At 45.3% G+C, this 17,831-nt stretch overlaps 2 protein-coding genes across 13 annotated transcripts in view; one reads left to right on the top strand and one right to left on the bottom strand.

The window, feature by feature from the left end:
- Brf (Brf RNA polymerase III subunit) overlaps positions 1 to 10,383 on the bottom strand; it is a 58,877-nt gene extending 48,494 nt beyond the window's left edge. The window contains exons 1-3 of the mRNA XM_084582875.1: positions 10,016 to 10,383; positions 5,435 to 5,646; positions 4,266 to 4,340 (exon numbers count right to left, since the gene is read on the bottom strand). Coding sequence (XP_084439001.1) covers positions 4,266 to 4,340; positions 5,435 to 5,621 — 262 coding nt within the window. The 5' untranslated portion in view covers positions 5,622 to 5,646; positions 10,016 to 10,383. The remainder of the gene's footprint in view (positions 1 to 4,265; positions 4,341 to 5,434; positions 5,647 to 10,015) is intronic.
- LOC146176607 (delta(14)-sterol reductase TM7SF2-like) overlaps positions 9,035 to 17,831 on the top strand; it is a 48,045-nt gene continuing 39,248 nt past the window's right edge. Inside the window, exons 1-5 of one of the 12 annotated variants that reach the window (XM_084582868.1) lie at positions 9,035 to 9,362; positions 10,579 to 10,770; positions 16,208 to 16,263; positions 17,080 to 17,133; positions 17,529 to 17,576. In XM_084582868.1, coding sequence (XP_084438994.1) covers positions 16,234 to 16,263; positions 17,080 to 17,133; positions 17,529 to 17,576 — 132 coding nt within the window. In that variant the 5' untranslated portion in view covers positions 9,035 to 9,362; positions 10,579 to 10,770; positions 16,208 to 16,233. The other 11 variants (XM_084582867.1, XM_084582870.1, XM_084582864.1 and 8 more) reach the window with 11 other exon arrangements.

Genomic DNA, 17,831 nt, shown 5'->3' with positions numbered 1-17,831 from the left:
GGTGAAAATTTTACAATAGGTTTTCCTCTTCGTCCTAACACAATCAACCACCAGATTTGGGCGCTGTACGATCATGGCATCGGCATGGCTTACCCATTCTTCCATGGTTTTACCTGGTTAGATCTTCCCTACCTGTTTTAAGAAGTTCGCAAACCTCATAACTATGCTGCATTATAGCGGGAGCATTTTTTTTTATATATGCCAGGCGCCAGGCCACCCGGACACGACATTGCTTAGTTCAAATTATCCATAACAGAATTGACCCGTGTGTGAACAATGGGCTTCTTTCTTCATAGACCTCGCGCAGAGCCAGATGAAGTAGTGCAGTTCGAATTGCCGCGAAATTTGGATCAGTAGAACCCCTTTATAGTAAAATCACTGGCCAAAATCTTTACTATATCAGGGTCTTTTTTGTATCAGCTGTTGGTGATGATATGGCCCAGAAGATGCTGTCTGGTAATTTAATGGCTACTTACTAAACACATCTGGTTGCATTATGAAAACAACACTCTAAAATACCTTCCATCTCTCTCTTATCATCTCTTAGTGCCGTTTTATGTTTTTCAGTCATAATATTTTTGTTTACATCTTGAAGAAGTAACTCTTAAGAATGGAGCAATCTGAGTATGAATTACAACCAAGTTTGACTTCATGTGAAAACCTAAGCCTCATAATTAACATGGCGTCATCTTCTGCTGTTTCTGTCTGTTGGGAGTCAATAGATGAGAAAGGCTTGTGCTAGTCAAGCGCTGTAAAACCGCACACGCTGCGCCTCCACTTCTTTCCACCGCTGCCTCTTGCTGCGAATTTTTGGCCGTTTCTTCCTTCTTTATGTCTCGCTGCACATTTACTCTCTTTTACTTTGTGAACGGACCGCACCACCTTCTTTCCATGCTTGTTGCCAGCCTTGCTTATCTTTTTCCCCTACACAGTGGATGCTTTTTCTCATGGTTCAAGCTTCACGTATTTCTTCACCAAAGCATTTGAATTTAAGTGTCATCTTAAGAAAAATATGCTCAACAAAGCTTACTTTGCATGTAAGCAGGGATGTGCGAATATTTCATCGAATAGCACAGTATCTGCTATTCGATTCGATCCGAATGTTTGGTATTTGAAATCTCAAAGTATTTGTTTCACACAAATTGTGCTTCTGGAAAGCTTGCTTTATGTAGTTTTCATTCCTAGTATTACGGCATAGATGGCTCTTTTTTTTAGCGCCCTTTCTTGCAAGGTCAGGAGTCTAATACGCAAATCAATGGCAGCTTGAGGTACAAGCCCAGCTAAAAACAAAGAAAAAGAAGAGTGCGGTCAACGCACTATTGTGGAAAATCCTGTGTTCTGGCTGTCTTTGAGCCTCCACAAACTATGGTAGTTGCCGCACTATGGCACCCTTATAAGCTGACTCGATTTGGGACGTTAAACCCAATAAACCAGAAGTACTACAGTGTACACCACTATAACGCAGGCTGCGGGGACCACGAAAATCTGCACTATAAGCCGTATTATGCAATAACCAGAACAGTTCTTTCGGGTCAAAATACACCCCGGATGGGCAGCTTCTTTTTAAAAAACACCTTATTAATCAGGGAACAAAAAAGCAGCCCACTAAGTCCACTGTACGCTCCGATTGGCTCCAACATACCGTGCACAGGAACGTGAAATCCTCTAACATCTGCAGTCGTGCTTCGCTCGGTATGCTAAAACAGCACTTGTCTCGTTTCATTCCCACAAAGAATGCGAGGCATCTCAGAACGAGACCTTTTGGTGGGAAAACAGGCCTTGTGGTGAGGTTGACAGAGTGTTTAGTGCACTGTTGTGGCAGCCCACAACATCATACATTCGTGATGCTTCGATGGGACTGTTTTGTCATACCGAAATTATTGCCTCCCGCAAAGTATTTGGCACACCACAGGAAGCTAGCCAAGCATCCGTTCCAGCGGCGCCTAAAGTTTCACCGTGCAGCCATGCGAGAAATGCGGTGTTGCCACTGCGGTGCTCCAAATTTGAATGATGGCACAGTCACAACGAGCGTTTCTGATCTATCTTTTGTGAAAAGAGTGATGTGCAAGTGAAACAAAGCACTGGAGGGGTCACGACGAGAACAATGTGGTGCGAACCAGATGCACGGAAAGGAGAAAAGCGGAAGAACAACACAGGGAAAAGAGTAGCTAATGTGCAATCTTGTGCAAGACGGCAGCAACACGTGAGCACTGAAGGAGACAGGCGATGCACATGCTCGAAGTGTGCACGTGTGTTGCACCTTAAACACGCGGTGCGATCTGTTACGCAGCACAGGGAAGTGCACTTGCTGTTCTGTGCTGTCACCCTGAGGATTTTAAAACCATACTACTATAACCAATATTTCGTTTCGTGCGACCACATAAGTGGTATGACTTTACATTAAGTCCTATGGGACGCAGACCGGTGGCTAGCAAGAACGATGTTATAAGCGGTCCCCCACTATAAGAAGCAGTCATGTTGTAGTCTCCACTGTATTAGACTTGTTCACTTCGAAATTATTCGGTGAAAATCGATATTCACTTCGAACCAAAAAACCACTATTTGCACGTGCCTATTCATAAGGCATTGACTACTGTTATTCGCAGCAAATAACTGATGAGCAATAGCCCATCACCTTGACAGCACTTCACATCGTCAACTCTCACAAGAGAGAGGAAACCTCTGCCCCTGGCAAGGTATACATGTGCGCTTCCAAATGATAACCTATCAATTTGTGGTCGATAGGCCTCACCTTGTTCCACCGCCTCGTACCTCCCATCTACTTTTGAACTCCACATTTTCTCTCTCTCTCTCTCCGCTATAGGCTGTTTCTTGCGATGCGCCTATCTCCACAGGGCAGTACGATTTAAGAAGTCTATGTTACTCTCGTCCCAAAGCCACTGAGACCGACTTCCAAGACGGTTGCATAGCTACACAGTGACTGCTGCAAATGGGCCAATTATCAACCATTACGATTCTGAGAGCATACACAGAGGAAATGACAGAGCAGAAACCACCGAAATGGCAGGAGAGGCACCAAGAACTATTCTGAATGTTTAGGGCAGAGCATCCACTTACTTGGCTGTCCGCCTGGTCGTTTGCCTGATCAAACACTGCGATTTGTTGCTTTGACTTGTGGGGAACGATCTCCCATCGTCCCCTTTAATGTCGGCTTTCCCTCCCTGACTCTAGCTATCGCAAAAGACGTCAGCATTGGTGGTTACCATTAACTATCCATCTAAAACAGTGCACTTTTGTCCGTCCTGCTCTTCTCTGTGTTTTCTGTTTTATGTGCGCTGTTTTAGATGGATCGCTACCAACTAGCCCAAATTTCGAGATTACTGAACCATTAACTATCGAGAGATGGCACCAGCGTCGCAGTAGCTGGGGAGTCACGGGAGCCTTTCCTCCCGCGGACGCCAGAAAGAGAGTTCTCTTCGACATCGGGAACTGAACGCAAGCGGACGTGTCCTCGTGGCACTCCGCAGTCGCCGGCGAGGTGAAGCCTTGCGGGACTTTCCCCGCTTGCCTGTCTTGTCCGGCCTCGAAGTTTATCCCTTGCCCTAGCGTGGGCAAACATTCGCCTGTAGCCTTGCTGGTGAGTCAGACGACCTGTATTCATTAGCGTGTTTTATTGCTAGCTGGAGTTGTTGTTACTGCAGCAATAAATACCTGTTTGTTGTTAGCACGTGTTGTTTCTTTGTTCCCAAGAGCAAGGCCCGCAGCGGTCGGCGTGCGCTCTGTAGCGCATGCGATCATTGGGTGGGGTCGGCGGTTTTGACTGTCAGCCGCGACTAAGCGGGGAAAACGTATTTGTCCCTCTATTACAACTCCACAGACCAAAACCCTCTTTTTGTTGATAAGATAGGTTTCTTTAAGGAATTGAAGCGTAAATGTCTCCACCTCAAGAGAGCTACTCAGATCACGCGCCTGGGTACAACACTACTGCTCGTGACTGCGTGCAAAAGCAAAATTGTCAAATTTTTCGCAGATTAATGAGCGATCTTTAATTTAAAAAAAAGTAGTGAAAATAAAATAAAGGTGTTAAGTAAGTTTGATATTTGTCAGTAAATTACTGCTAGGAAATCAAAGGCCAGCCGCACTGCACCGATAGAAAACATTTGGCGCTCCAACCATGTGAAATGAGCGATTGGGGCCGCAATAACAATGCGACTGAGCCGTATTTTCTCATCAACATTGCACCATGTGAAACAGCTTTAACAAAATCGACAGAAGCTGCGCAGCATTGGCATTCTGCCGCTCACCTTTCATGAGGGTAAGTTCCCGAGACTCCTTCCCCGTACCGTGGTGGAAGCCAGCGAGGTTTCGGCTTGGCCCCCCTGCAAGGTAGAAGAGAGAGTACAAGGGCAATGCACAAGCTTTGTACACATGTAGCAGAAGGATTATGGCCAGATTCTCACAGGGTGCTGGCAAAGTGCAAGGATGGAGATATAAGAAACAGGTGGCCGACACAGACAAGCACTGGAATTATGATCAGACCGGGAATGGGACATAAGAGTGCAAATGGTCCTTCCATATTGTGTTTTGTACATTCACATTCTCCACCAAACCTTGGCAGAGTGCTGCTTGCCCGCTTTTGCTGGAGACAGATGGTGATAGGGATTTCAGTTGGAGCCTTCTAAATATTTTGTTGCAAGGATGAGGAGGAGGATGGAAGGAAGAGGTTTTGAGGAAATAAAAGGCACATGCGTTCCTCCAATATCGCATCAAGCAGAGGAAAATACCGTATATACTTGTATAATCAGCTCACTTTTTTTTTGCCACGAAAAATTGACATCTGCTTGGGGGCAGGGTTACGCGTAGAAAAGCCACTTATCTTAAAAAGCTCGAAAAAAGGAGATACTAATGTACATGATAGAAAACTAAATCAATGAGATTAAAGTTACGGTAACCCACTTGAACTCTAGTAAAAGTAGACTGCCAGCTGAATGCATGCCGTTCCCTCACATCAAGAAGTTAATGAACCACACAAGACATTTCACGCCAAGTAACTTTCACCATTCCAGCCATCCAGAGCTGAAAAGAAAACGTGGAATATTACTGTCATCAGCCTAGTGGTAGCGAAGCCTGAAAACAGGAATGCAAGGAAAATAAAACAAACAACTTGGAGAGTGCTCTGATTCACTGGACACGCCCTCCCTCTAAATACCACATCTCTTGTGGCTTTCCACTTGAGCTGCAGTGCTCCTTATAGCCAATCTCAGCAGTCTTTTGATAATCACACGCATACTCTAACAAGATATTGAGCCGACCCATTAGTATAAGCTTTAATATTAAGGCTCAATGTTCTGATCACTAATTAGCATTAAACTTTAACTAGAAGCTCTTCTTTATACCCAGATTACTTCGCTAAATTATGTGCTCGCCCACAAAGTGTTCCCATTCACTGTTGCAAAATAGAAGTGATACGTACCATCCATGGAGATGAGTTGGCCGATGGCCCGTGCACCGCCATGAGCATTCTCTTCAAACTGGATCTCCGAAACAATGATACTGTTCTCGAGCACCGAACCACACCCCGTGCAGACAGCATCGCCTCGGGTGGGATCTGTGTCAATTTCGCTGCAGCCACAGTGCTGGCAGGCCTTTGTCGACGACATGGCTGCACGACGCTACCTGCAGTGCCTGGTATATGCGACAAGATGCACGGGGTGAGCAAACTGACGCAATCAGAGAAAAGGCTAGTGTCGGACACAAGTCAACATGTGGAGTGTATATGCAAATGCAGTCGTGAGGAATCGGCAGCCACGGTAAATACCTCGCTTGATGAACACCTGAACTATGCCCTGGGAAGGGATGGGGTTAACGAACAAGGCGAAGGAGAGAAAGAACCCCACTTTTCAGAGGACTCTGAATTTATCCTGAGCAACTGAAGCTACTAATGCCACATGGCCGCTACTGCATGCCATAGTGACCAGGATTTGATCTCATGACACTGTGCTCAGAGGCCGAATGAACACAGCCACTGCAGTTGATGTGGCTGGTTGTCCACACAGGCTTTTCAGAAACAAGGACCATCTGGTCTGCTGTCTGTCCTGATGGTCCAGGGTTCAAACCACAGACCAAAAAGAATTTTTCCCCTACAAGGTTTCTGAGAAAGCTGTAAAGCTTTTCTCTGTAGTCACTGCAATTGGATAGATGCAAATGAATAATTAACTCCGTAGAATTTCGCAACACCAGCAAGCACTAAAACCAGGTCACCAACATCAGTGCAGAAAGTTTACATCAGCAAGACTGCAAGTATAGTCCACTATATAGTGCAGCTTCGGGCCTCAGGAGGACATTGTTGTGACGTTCTTGATAATAACGGCAGTGGCCAAGTGATTTCAGCACCTGCCTCACATATAGGAAGCTTGTGGTCAGTTCTGGATGCTGATGGTTATGAACTGGCTTTACAATGGGTGCGTGCTTTGCCATGGCCCAGTGTTTGGCTTTCATGGGATGAAATTTTTATAAACATTGGCCATTGGCCCCACAGCAAGAAGACCAGGAACACACTTATCATTGTCGAGGGTTTGCGACGTAAGAATGACTATTCTTGCTAAAAGCTCTTACCTTTCAGAGCTTTTATGCCTGCCTTCACAAACAGCCATCACAGATGATTGTTTGCAGGATTTCCATTTATGCTACAAACAGAAAATGCTGCAGGCTGACTGGTGGCCTAAGTATGAGTTGGAACAGTGCGCACGCAATGTATTAGGATTGCATACAACGCACTCAAAGAAGTGCTTAATGCTGGAAATAAAATCTGAACTTTACTTCAAGCTTAAGCTAGCCCAAAAGCTGCTATAAACAATGAATACGCATTATTCTTGTGAACAGGCAGCTAGTGCCTTGAGGAAACACGCATACATTTTGGCATGATTTCAGTCAGCTGAGAAGTTGCTTCCAAAGGAAAAGATAGTATGAAAGTAGTATTAGTTCAGTGTACCAGTATACTCTCGTTAAGACAAACTTGCCCCATTCAATTAATTGTTACAGAGAGTACAGTAGACTGGCAATTGTTGGTGAAATGTAAAACGTCATTTTTGCATTAGGACAGCGTATAAATGTCAGCATGATGTGGGGGTCCACAAGAAGGAGACTTGCTTGCTCATCTACTGTACACTATTGTATGCGCATGCAATTCAGAGAAGAAGTTTTTATATGTGACCATTCTTTTACTAACTTGTGGTAGCATATCATGTATATGCCCTGGTAAAAAGCCCTGCATCGGCAACCCTCCAATAACTTTGGCAGAAAAAAAATTCAAACTTCTAGCATCTACACTGCATTGTTGAGAATAAGGTAGCAAAGTGGTGCAGATTGATTCTTATTTATGTGTTGGGCGACACGTGCAATGATGCTTTTATACATTTTATTCCAGGGGTTCTGTTTTTAAGTTTCTTCAGGATGACATATTTTCATGTGTGCTTATGCGAAAACTGCAGCAGTAAGTTGATGCTCGTCCACCCACTGTCATTTTCTAATTATTTTTCATCCCAATTGCTTAATTTGAATTTCCAACTTTCCAAATGTTTGGTTTCGTTAAATAAAAGGCTTCCCTAAACTCAAATTCTATGAATTTTCTATCCTCTTTCAAGGTCTATTCACACTTGTGAGTCATGAAGGGCGCGCAACCAGAGAGCAGCCCAGCGCAATCGATGTTCACACTTGTGAATGCGACTTGCGGGTTGCTTTCCACATCGTGTCTACCTTGACTGTTCACCACATAGAGTAAAGCTAACTTACATTCACGTCAGCTGAGCTGCTGATTGATTTAACGGTTTGCGACCAGCAGTTGTACGGCTGGAAGATCGAGCAGTGCCCGAACAGCCCGCGACTGTCGCTTTTCGACCAATGCGACCATTTTGTGATAGTCGCTTTCCGACCAGAAGGGCCGTGCGACCTCTGCGAGTCACAAGTGTGAACGGGCCTTCAGTCTGTGTTACTCAGTCAACTGCATTACAAGGAAAATTAAAGTACAAATTATTACAGACTAGAGAAATTCTGCTTGCACGGCAGTGTCTACAGACAGCAGGCTGATGGCTCCTGACTTTTTCATGACCCAGGAAAATCCAGTTTGACTGGTCTGTGACCCAGGTATGGGGGAGAATCCTCAGTGTTTTCCTGTGCTATGAGCACATCCCTCTCCAATATGGGAGTGCCCTCGGACCACTTTTTGAAAAAGTCTATAGAAATAGACCATTAGATCTATAGCCACAAATTTTTATACCAGAACTTCAAAAGAAGTCTTAGTCTTGCTAGCTTCCTAACGCTAAAAAAAGTGTGGCCACTGCTACTTGTTAGTCCAGCTGAGAAAGTCCTAAGTGAAATAAGCATTTTTAATAGGTGTATGTAAACAAAACAAGCAGGATAGTAAAACCAAACCTTTAATTCACAGAATGAAAACTGCGTTAATTGACCGCAACTGAGGCTATTTTGAAGAAGATAAAGGAAGATTATCACAAGCAACAAATATACTTTACTACCACTCGCGTGTCATCTATGTCACGGTGGCACAAATGAGCTAGCTTGCTGCTGTCTGGCATTTACAAAACGGAACTCAAAGCTCGCAATTTAGATTGCTTTATAGGACAGGAGCACTATCCGTCACACTTCTCTGTGGACACTTGAGCCGCGCCGTGAGGGAAGGAAGGAAGGTGGGAGTGAACGTGGAAGAAAGAAAGAGGAGTTGTAGTGGACACATGACCCGCGCCACAAGGGAAGGGAGGAAGGCGGAAGTGAAAGAAGAAAGGTGACATGTGGGATAATTTCGACCACCGAGGGAATCTTTAACGTTCCTGACATTTTTTAATCACTGCAACGTACGAGGCCCCCTTACCAGCAGACCCTCTGTCAAGGTTTAGTTTATCATCCTCGGAATCGAGCTACTGACAATGAACGCATTAAAAAAAAAAAAAAGAAAGAAAAAAGAAAAGAAAAAAGAAAAAAAAAAAGGGGGGGGGGGGAGTGTTTTTCGCTAACATCTGACCGCGCTCCGCGGGAGGTATGCAAAGCTAGTACCATACCCAAGGATCGAAGCTACACCGCTCTCTATGTAATGCAAGAACAGGCAGTCTTGCGAAATGAAACACGAAACTGCGAAACGGCCGGTCGCTTCAGCCCACACGTGACAGCTACAGAGCGATGAAAGTTCAGCTCCATAAGTTATCATCTTGAAATAACTTCCGCTCGGGGCTGCACTAGTTCGACTAACAGCGTTCAAAGTTTCCGGCCACCAGCATCTGCGCGGCACAGGCACGCAAACAAGCACATATGTTGCAGGATTCGGCAGACGATGATGCGGTCAACCAGTATGAACCGGCGGACGAGACGACACGAAGAGCTGGACATGTCAAGTAGGCGTTTCGCTTTCAGTCCGTCATGGCAATCGTAGCGGTTCAACACCGAAAAGCTTAGTTGGTAGCTTTACCCCGTAACTGAATGCAAAACTTCAAAGGATAGCCGTATAAAACAAAAACAAAGGAAGAGATAACGCCAGCCGGCATTAGTAAAACCACGTGGAACACAGCCACACATGCACAGTAGCATATATATCTAAATGAACACTCTAGTGTAGCGAAAAAGCTTCCCATGGCAGTTGAAGGGTCATCGCGATGCTAAAGGCGTGCCCAAACTGCTTCAATTGAGGCGAAATATCGCACTGCCACTGGACAATATGTCCTCAGCCCTAAAGCCGGGGCGGATTCGGCGATGGGATGGCCCAGATTGAAAAGCTGCAGATATATTCAGCAGCAGCGCTTCTCATACTCCATAAGGTTCTCTCATACTAACATATAACATGTCAGATTAAAATTAAAAAAAAAAGCAGCCCAACATTATTGAATAGCAGTGCGATTCGAACCACGGACATCCCAAATCAAGCAGCATGCATGAAGGTGCTGGCGCCTCAAAAAATGTCGCCACGAAAGCCAATACATCTTATTCCTCACGGAAATGGTTAAAATAAATGATGCGCGACTTCCTTGTGCGATGCAAAAAGTTTTTGTACCTGTCGGTCGGCGTAGCCGGCGGAGACTGCCGCGGTCAGAACACTGCCTGATGTTCCAAGATCGTGAAACACAAGTCGCGCGAGCCTTTGGTGCGTTCCTTTTTTTTTTCTTTACAAACGATGCCACGCTCCTTGTCCGTGGCAAACGGAGCTAGTCACAATCGCATGAGGGAACAAGTGAATCAAACGGATGCATGGACTTCACGAACTACGCCACGACATTCGTAGCCATGTGAGTAGGGAACGGCCAACATCGCAAATGTCTCAAGCACCGCAGCAAGCGCATGAGCGCACCAAGCCAACCAACCAAACGCCAGAGTAGATAAATCAGCACAAAAGTGTCGAAAGAAAGTTGGCCCCTTCCTCCATTTTACTCTCTAAAATGTAGTGTTTGGTGTCGCCATCTAGTTTAGCGCAGCTAAAACACGTGTTTGGTTTTACAGTCGCTAGGATCGCCTCCTCGTTCAATCGGTTTATGTTCATCTCTGTTGCTTGTCGCAACGAACGCTCCTGTTGATGCAAATTTGTTCCGGTAAAAATAAAATGTGGACCTCCTTCGCTAGCTCCCATGACATCTCAGGCGAGTCCATACACACGGTGACGTCACGGAAAGTCTACCCAATGAAACAAAACGTTTCAAAACCGATTGAGGAAAAAGACCAATCAGGAGACACGTTACGTCCTTTTGGCCAATGGCGTCTGGCGGTGCCTTTGTCGTTGACAAGGCGTCGGTTGAGACCGAACGTTTGAAACGGGTATGTCCACGCTTCAATGTTTATACTGATGTTTATTACTGTTTTGCGAATCGTTTTATTCTTCTCGATCGCGCCAAATGTGCGCCGCATTGTGTAGTACCCAAGGACGTGCGACTTTCGTTGCATTTCGCGCGCAATAGCTAACCAACTTCACGACGGTAATCCGTGTGCGCGCGTTCACGCGCGGTTGGGGCTCCCAAGAAATCTGCAACGGCGGTAGGTAAGCTAGATCGCTGGAAATTCATGCATGGAGTACCGATACATCCACAAGTTTTCCAGCTTTAGTTCTAACGACGCGACTTTAGCAGTGCGATGCGTGAAAGTGGAATGATCGCGCCGCTCTGAACCTGCGCTCTTCGGGCCACCATCGCGTGCCCTGCGCCGGCGTTAGCGGCGTTGCTCGTTTTGTTGGTTGATCCTCGACTTCGGTGCGCTAAATTTCGCATTTGCAATGCTTGTGCTGCGTTCGATGCTTGATGGTTTTAAAGTTATCGACGCACTCTACTCGGAGGTCAAGTTCGATGACCGCGCTCAATGCCGCATCTTGTATTTTTTTTTTCTCGGCATCGTTCGTGCCGGCTACCCCGCGGTTACGCGGCGATTTCATTTTTGTTTTAGTTTCCGCTCATATCGTAATGCAGTACTGTATCGGGGGGAGTGACCGCAGCATCACGCGTATACCTCTGTAAGCCGGTCAAGGAGAGAGCGGAGTGGACTGCGATAGCGTCGGTTTTGTTCCACTGCATGCCCGATTAATCCCTGCCATCGTCCTGCGTAGCGGCGGCGTCGTTACGTTGCTAAGCCTAATTGAGGTTCGGCTCCTCCGGTGCAGATGGCGGTGCGTTCGCTAGCGGTTGCCGCGGTTTGAACGCTTGCTGTGGGCGTAGCCCATTCGTTGAACCGCGAAATATTCCGCGCCAGTTTTGTTTTTTCTTCGCAGCCTCTGTACTGTTCGAACTACTGACTTGGGCTGTGCCGCGCTACGAAGTGCCTTGTTCGAAACTGTGGTGCACCTTGCTGGCACGTCTTGCATTGTTTTCGCGGCCTTTTGAAAGAACGGAAGTCCATTGTAACGGTCCTGCTGTAACAAATGGAAAACGTATTTTGCCCTTTCACTTGTTTCTGGTGCTTCTCTCTTTCCGTCTTTATAATTCTTGTGAGGATTTAGTTCGGGACACTCACGGTAAAGATTAGTTGGCAAATCAAACCTTGATTACGTTTTCCCTATGTCAGAGAATAACAGCTTCATTTCACAGGTTTGTCCAGGAGGCGAAAATTAATTTTTGTTACACAGCCGAAATTGAAGAGAAATAAGCAAAAGAAAATACTTTAAAAGATCCCGCAAGGTGTGGCTGATGGAAATGGCGCAATTTCTGAGACATATTTTCCCTGCATTTGCTTGCGGAGACTCCGGTTCATGGCATGTCATTATGATCAACCACTCACCTTACTGTGGCCCTTTAGTATAAATGACACTTTTCACTCATGGCTAGAGCCTCTTATAAATGCTCACGCGTTTGTGATGTGGCAGAAGGCATTGCAGACGAAAAAAAAAGAATGCAGCGCTGGATAGCCATTGTGGCACATATCAGAGAAGGATGTATTTTAAATACTGGTTACCTGTGCACACCACAATAGGCATTACCATGCAAGCTACAAAATAGCATACCAAGTTCAGTTCTTACAATTCATGGCCATTTCCAGATTTCTCCGCATAGAACCACTGTGTAGACAGGAGACCATCTATTGGTTGTTGATTGCAGCACCGGGCCCATTTTTATTCTTTACTTTGCAATAGCTCATGTTTAGAGTGGCTGATAATAAAAGCATTCCTTCTTCAAGCGCAATGTCCCCACCGTGGTGGCGCAGTGGTTACGGCGCTCGACTACTGTTCCCAAGGGTGCGGGACTGAATCCCGGCCTCGGCGGCCGCTTTTCGACGGCAAAAAGCAAGGCGCCCGTGTGCTGTGCGATGTCAGTGCACATTAAAGAACCCCAGGTGGTCGAAATTTCCGGAGTCCTCCACTACGGCATCTCTTATAGCCTGAGTCGCTCTGGGACGTTAAACCCCACAAACCAACCAAACCATCTTCAAGTGGAATGTGTGGGCAATAACAACATTGATGATTAATAGTAATATTATTGTATCTGCTGAGGCCTCCGTGATGAAGGGAGCTGAAACTCGGTCGAGCAGGACCATGACTGAAGAGAAACTGCATTTATTAAGCAAGAACACATTTATATGCTCATTTCACGTGACACAAGACAGCCAATAGACAAGTACACATACAAACATACAAGTACAGTCTTTGTCAAAAGTGCAGAGCCGAGGGGGTCTGCTTCTGAGCCACTTCGTGTGGCTTGTAATGCATGTCCAGTGTTCCGAATCTCTCGATGGTAAGAAGATTTTTTTGTCCTACCCTCTCCAATGGGAAGGACCTCCACTAACGCTAGATTAGAGCCGCTATTTGGCTCAGAAGCAGATTCCCCCAAGCTCCACACTTTTGACAAAGGCCGTACATAGGCAGTCCACGAAACAGAAACGAGAACAAAAACTCGTGATATAACATTGTGTTATCTGGTCACTGGTACATGCTTATTAAATGTTTGTGCCTGTCAGTGCTGGTTGCCACTGGGTTGTTAAAGGCTGCCAGTTTGACTGCATTGAACCGTTTTTCAGTAAATGGCTGCACTCGACAAATGTGGGCCCTTTCCGTCTGCTTGGCAGACTGGTTCCTGGTGACTTACTCTTAAAGAGCAGCGTGGTTATGTGCTTAACGATTGTTGATAAGCATGTCTGCACTCCATGCGGAATCACGTCTTGCAACATCATGAATGCGCAAACTTGTTACTATGGCTGCACTAATTACCAAAAAGAAATGCAGGGAAGGTTGCTGAAAGTGACAACCGCTTTAGTGGACATAAAGAAACATTGAAATCAGCAAACCACATGGGACGGGCATGTTGTGTGTTTTATTTTACCCACAAATAGGTGGTGCTTTAGCTGCTTACCTGCATGTCTTTTTTTATTGGTAAAATCCCTCGCATGCTGGTCCTTGCATGGCCGAGTAAAGGAAATGTGTAAAGGGGCGCACTATTACACATCAAGAAGTCCTCTTCTCGTGTTTCGCTTTCTGTCTGTCCTGTAGTGCAGGAATCCTTTTTCACCCGACACCTCACCTGATTTGTACTATTGCACTCGGTGCTACAAGCACAACCCAAAGACTGGAATCGATGCTGTGTTTATGTGGCGCGTGCTGTGTAGCGCTCAAAAAATAAAATAAGAACAAGAACTGCAATAACAGCAAAAGCTGGAGCAGGGTGTTTGCTACTGCATTTATGTCAGTTAGCATTTGTCTCAGCTTGCAAGTGGCAACACATTTGCCAGTTGTGTCAAAAATAAACAAAACAAAACTTTATGGAGGTGGTGCTGAGACAGAAACAGACAGCATGGATTAAAAAACAAGCATGAGACATCCTGGCTAAAATCAAGATGATGAATTAGACTTGGGCAGGGCACACAGTGCAGACTGCATTAACGACCTTGTCTGGGAAAGGGAACACGAGAACAAGCTTATGTAGTGCAAGACAGTAGGTGATGTAGAATAGTGGACACCTATTCCAGGAAGGGCATTCTACTTGTATGGGGTAAATATTTCCTATGTGCAAACTGCCGGCCTTTTCGTGTCAAAATATTTCGCACACGAAACACATTGTTTTCTGTATTAGTAGACAAGGTATGTAACATCACATTCACATTGTCCGTATTGTCTGGAATCACGAGGGTCTGCTGGCCACTGTGGTTCCTATCTGTGTAAGCAAAAAGAAGAAAAAACTCCAAATTTGACAAGTGGCACCACCTACTGGTGTCACGCTTGCAATTTCCTCATCCACCATATCGGATGCTCTTGTGTTGGTTGCTCGTTTGCCCAGCAGGCAGCACCACTTGTCATGCATGCTGTTTGGATCAGTTTTCTACTGACAGGAGCAGTGGTGGTTTTCAGTTTTCCTTTTGATGTTTCCAGGCTGTTAAATTGCATCTTGAGCCTCGCAGGTCATAAGGCATTGTTAAACACTTGATTTCAGGCTTTTGTATTTTCTTGAATTCTAGCTAAGAATTGGGTGATCGTTCTTAGGCTCAGTTTAAAGGACTATAGACACCTAATTTTTGGGTTCATGTTTTATCATTTGTATTAATGTCTGTCTAGGACATTACTGTACATGGATCACCATGTCACATTCGCCTAAGACTGCTGAATAATTTATAATTGAATTTCGTTTCTGTTCCGGTTTCGGTTTCAACAGCCGAGCGATGGCTATAACGTCACAGTCAAGTCTGTGTCACGGGAGAGAGAAAATTACAGCAATATAATCATTGCTGTGTCATTTGAATCCACTACAATGATAAAGCCAGCCTACCTCACAAACAGGAACCATTACAAGTGAAGAATGAGCAGTTTTTTTATGCCGCGCATCAAGACATGATTGTGATGTCACAGCCATCTCTCGGATAACGAAACCGAAACTGGTGAGAAAAGAAAATTCAATTATAAATTATTTTGTGGTCATAAGCGAAAACTGCGTGCGGATCGATATACAGTAATGGCTTAAACATCATTAACAAGGAGAAAAATGCCATAAAATTTTGGTGTTTATAGTTCTTTAAGTCCGGAAAAGGTTACTATGTTGAGCCTTTTCAAGTCATATTTTACAGCAAAGGACAAATTGCTATATTCGTTATACGCTGCACCTATTTTTAATTTCATGCCGTCCAACACCAATATTTCAGCCCCTCACTTCTAGACAGCACTTCTTTAATTTACCATCAGATAAATTTCATAAGCGTTAAAAGAGGCTTAAAATCATTATTTGTCACAGGTCACCTCATCACCCAGTTGGAATAAGCACAAGGTATCCGCAAATTCTCATGCAGTGTCTTCAAGAACCTTCCCTTGTGCACTAGAAAACTACTCTCTAGAAGGCAAATTTTTGAGTGGGCATGGGGCACGGCTGGATTAAGAAATCTATTTAAACTGCAGAAAGCAAGGGAAAACGAGGTTTAACCCAATAATCACTAGCCGTAACCTTAATTTAACACTAGACCAGTAGTTCGCATGTGCGGAAAAACATTTCTTAAGTTCCTCAGCCAACAAAGGTTGATGGGAGTTACACACAGGATGGAGGAAAGCCAGTTCCTGGTTGCATAATGAAACCAAAGTCCACTTTAAATACAAGTACAGGGCGGCAACTCTGCCTTGAGTGCACCCGGGTTGGCACTTCATTGGGGTGTTTGGAAGTCACTGATACAGGCCTTTGCCCTCTGCTGTACGTTCGCGGTGTTGAACAAGATTCGCATTTTAATGATCTGTGTGAGAATTCCGTGATGGATAATGTGTGACCCTGATTCCTCTTCCCCCGTCCCCAATCTCTGTGCGCAGGCAGGCATTAGAGTGCGCCAACCAGGATGGCTCCCCCGAAGAAGGGCGCTGTAGAGGTAGGTTCCACTGTGGTTGTGGCGAACCACCCTCTGCCGGCACGAGTGCTCCACATCGAAGGCAACTCATGCCGAATCCAATTTGTCGACGACTCAGTCGCCGTCGTCCGTCTCTCGTCCGTCACGCAGGTAATCGCGCAGAGGTCCACGGGAGCAGTTGCTGTCTGGACAAGTACAGATAAGAGAAAAAAAAAGGAAGTGGTACCGCAAACGTTTAATTAATGTTACCGTGACGGAGTAAATTATGATTAGTAATCTTAGTGGTAATACTATTAAAATCAGCTTATTTGTAGAGTCATCTACGTTCTGGAAACTTCGGAAAATATGCTACTCTACAGCATATAGTGATTGGAACAGATCACACTGCAAAACGTCGATGATGTGTGGCTCTGGAAGAAAGCGTCCTCATTCTTTAAGTTGTTTCTACATCCTCTGCCCTTAAACTTCAGACTGCCACCCTTATGCAGAGTTTTTACTTGTGTTTGCCGGCTCTGCATGTTCAGCCCTTGGCTTCTTGTTGACAGCTCACTGCCCCATTGTGTTTTTAATCGATTAATCGCCGTTTTTAATTGCCGACATCGCTGGTGCCGTACATGCTAGATTGAAAATGTCTATTTCTTAAGTCTAATGCAGTCGGGTTGAAAACACTGGTATTGCTGGGTTGGTGAGTACAGCTGAATGGTTAGAACTTAATTGGTGCCTTTGTGTCATTGAGTTGCTGATTTCAGTTTAATAGCGAGGGCTGAAGTACCGTGTGGCATTATTTGGATGGATGCATGCTCTACCGCTTCTTACGCCCTCTACCTCCTCACGCAGTCAGCCTCGTCATTGACTTCCAGTAGCCGTAACAGCCGAACAGTGACCGACAGTGTATGTTCATTCTTCTGCTCATTCTTGCCCCAGTCAAGGGCCATTAAAGAGTGCTGTACCGCCTATTTCACATTTGCACTTCTTAAGTGACCTGTGCTGTGGCATGAAAACAAAAGTTCACTTCAGGTCTTGAGCTTTTAGCTTGAATCTTGAGTCTTAGCTTGAGTCAAGTCTTGAGCCCTTTAGCTTTTGCTTGATTAGCGTCATTCTCGAAGCTTACCTTCCTTAGGTTGCAGCTTGTTGAAAAGGTGCTAAACAGGATATGCTTTCAAATTATGAGATTATCTACACCCTGCAGACTGTCTGTGTAACGGGAACCACTTTTGCGATCCTGAGTGACACTATTGGGCTGACACTGAGCGCACTTGCCGGTTTCCTCCGCTCTTCTTGCACAGTCAGCCTCAACCTCAGCTCGCAGCTACAGCTCCCGTACAACCTTGACAGTGAGTGAGAGACCAATACTTGTTTTGGTGTCACTGCTGTACCGCAACTTCTAAAGTGGAACTTTTCGAGGCTTGTCAAACAGCGGCTCTGATGGCAGGGGGTCAGCCTGCTGCTATAGGCATCGCAGTTGACACCCTGTTCACCCTTTGACACAGTGACTCGCACACAAGAGTGCACGCACAAGGCATTTGCTTTTCTTCATATGGTCTCTTCATTAGCATTCTTGATGAGTGCAGTGACAGTCATGAATTTAA

Source organism: Amblyomma maculatum, chromosome 10, assembly GCF_055883805.1.
Source record: "Amblyomma maculatum isolate TAMU_Amacu chromosome 10, ASM5588380v1, whole genome shotgun sequence".
NCBI classification, from domain to species: domain Eukaryota; kingdom Metazoa; phylum Arthropoda; class Arachnida; order Ixodida; family Ixodidae; genus Amblyomma; species Amblyomma maculatum.
Note: the sequence above shows the minus strand (reverse complement) of the source record. Positions and strands in the feature narration are given on the sequence as shown.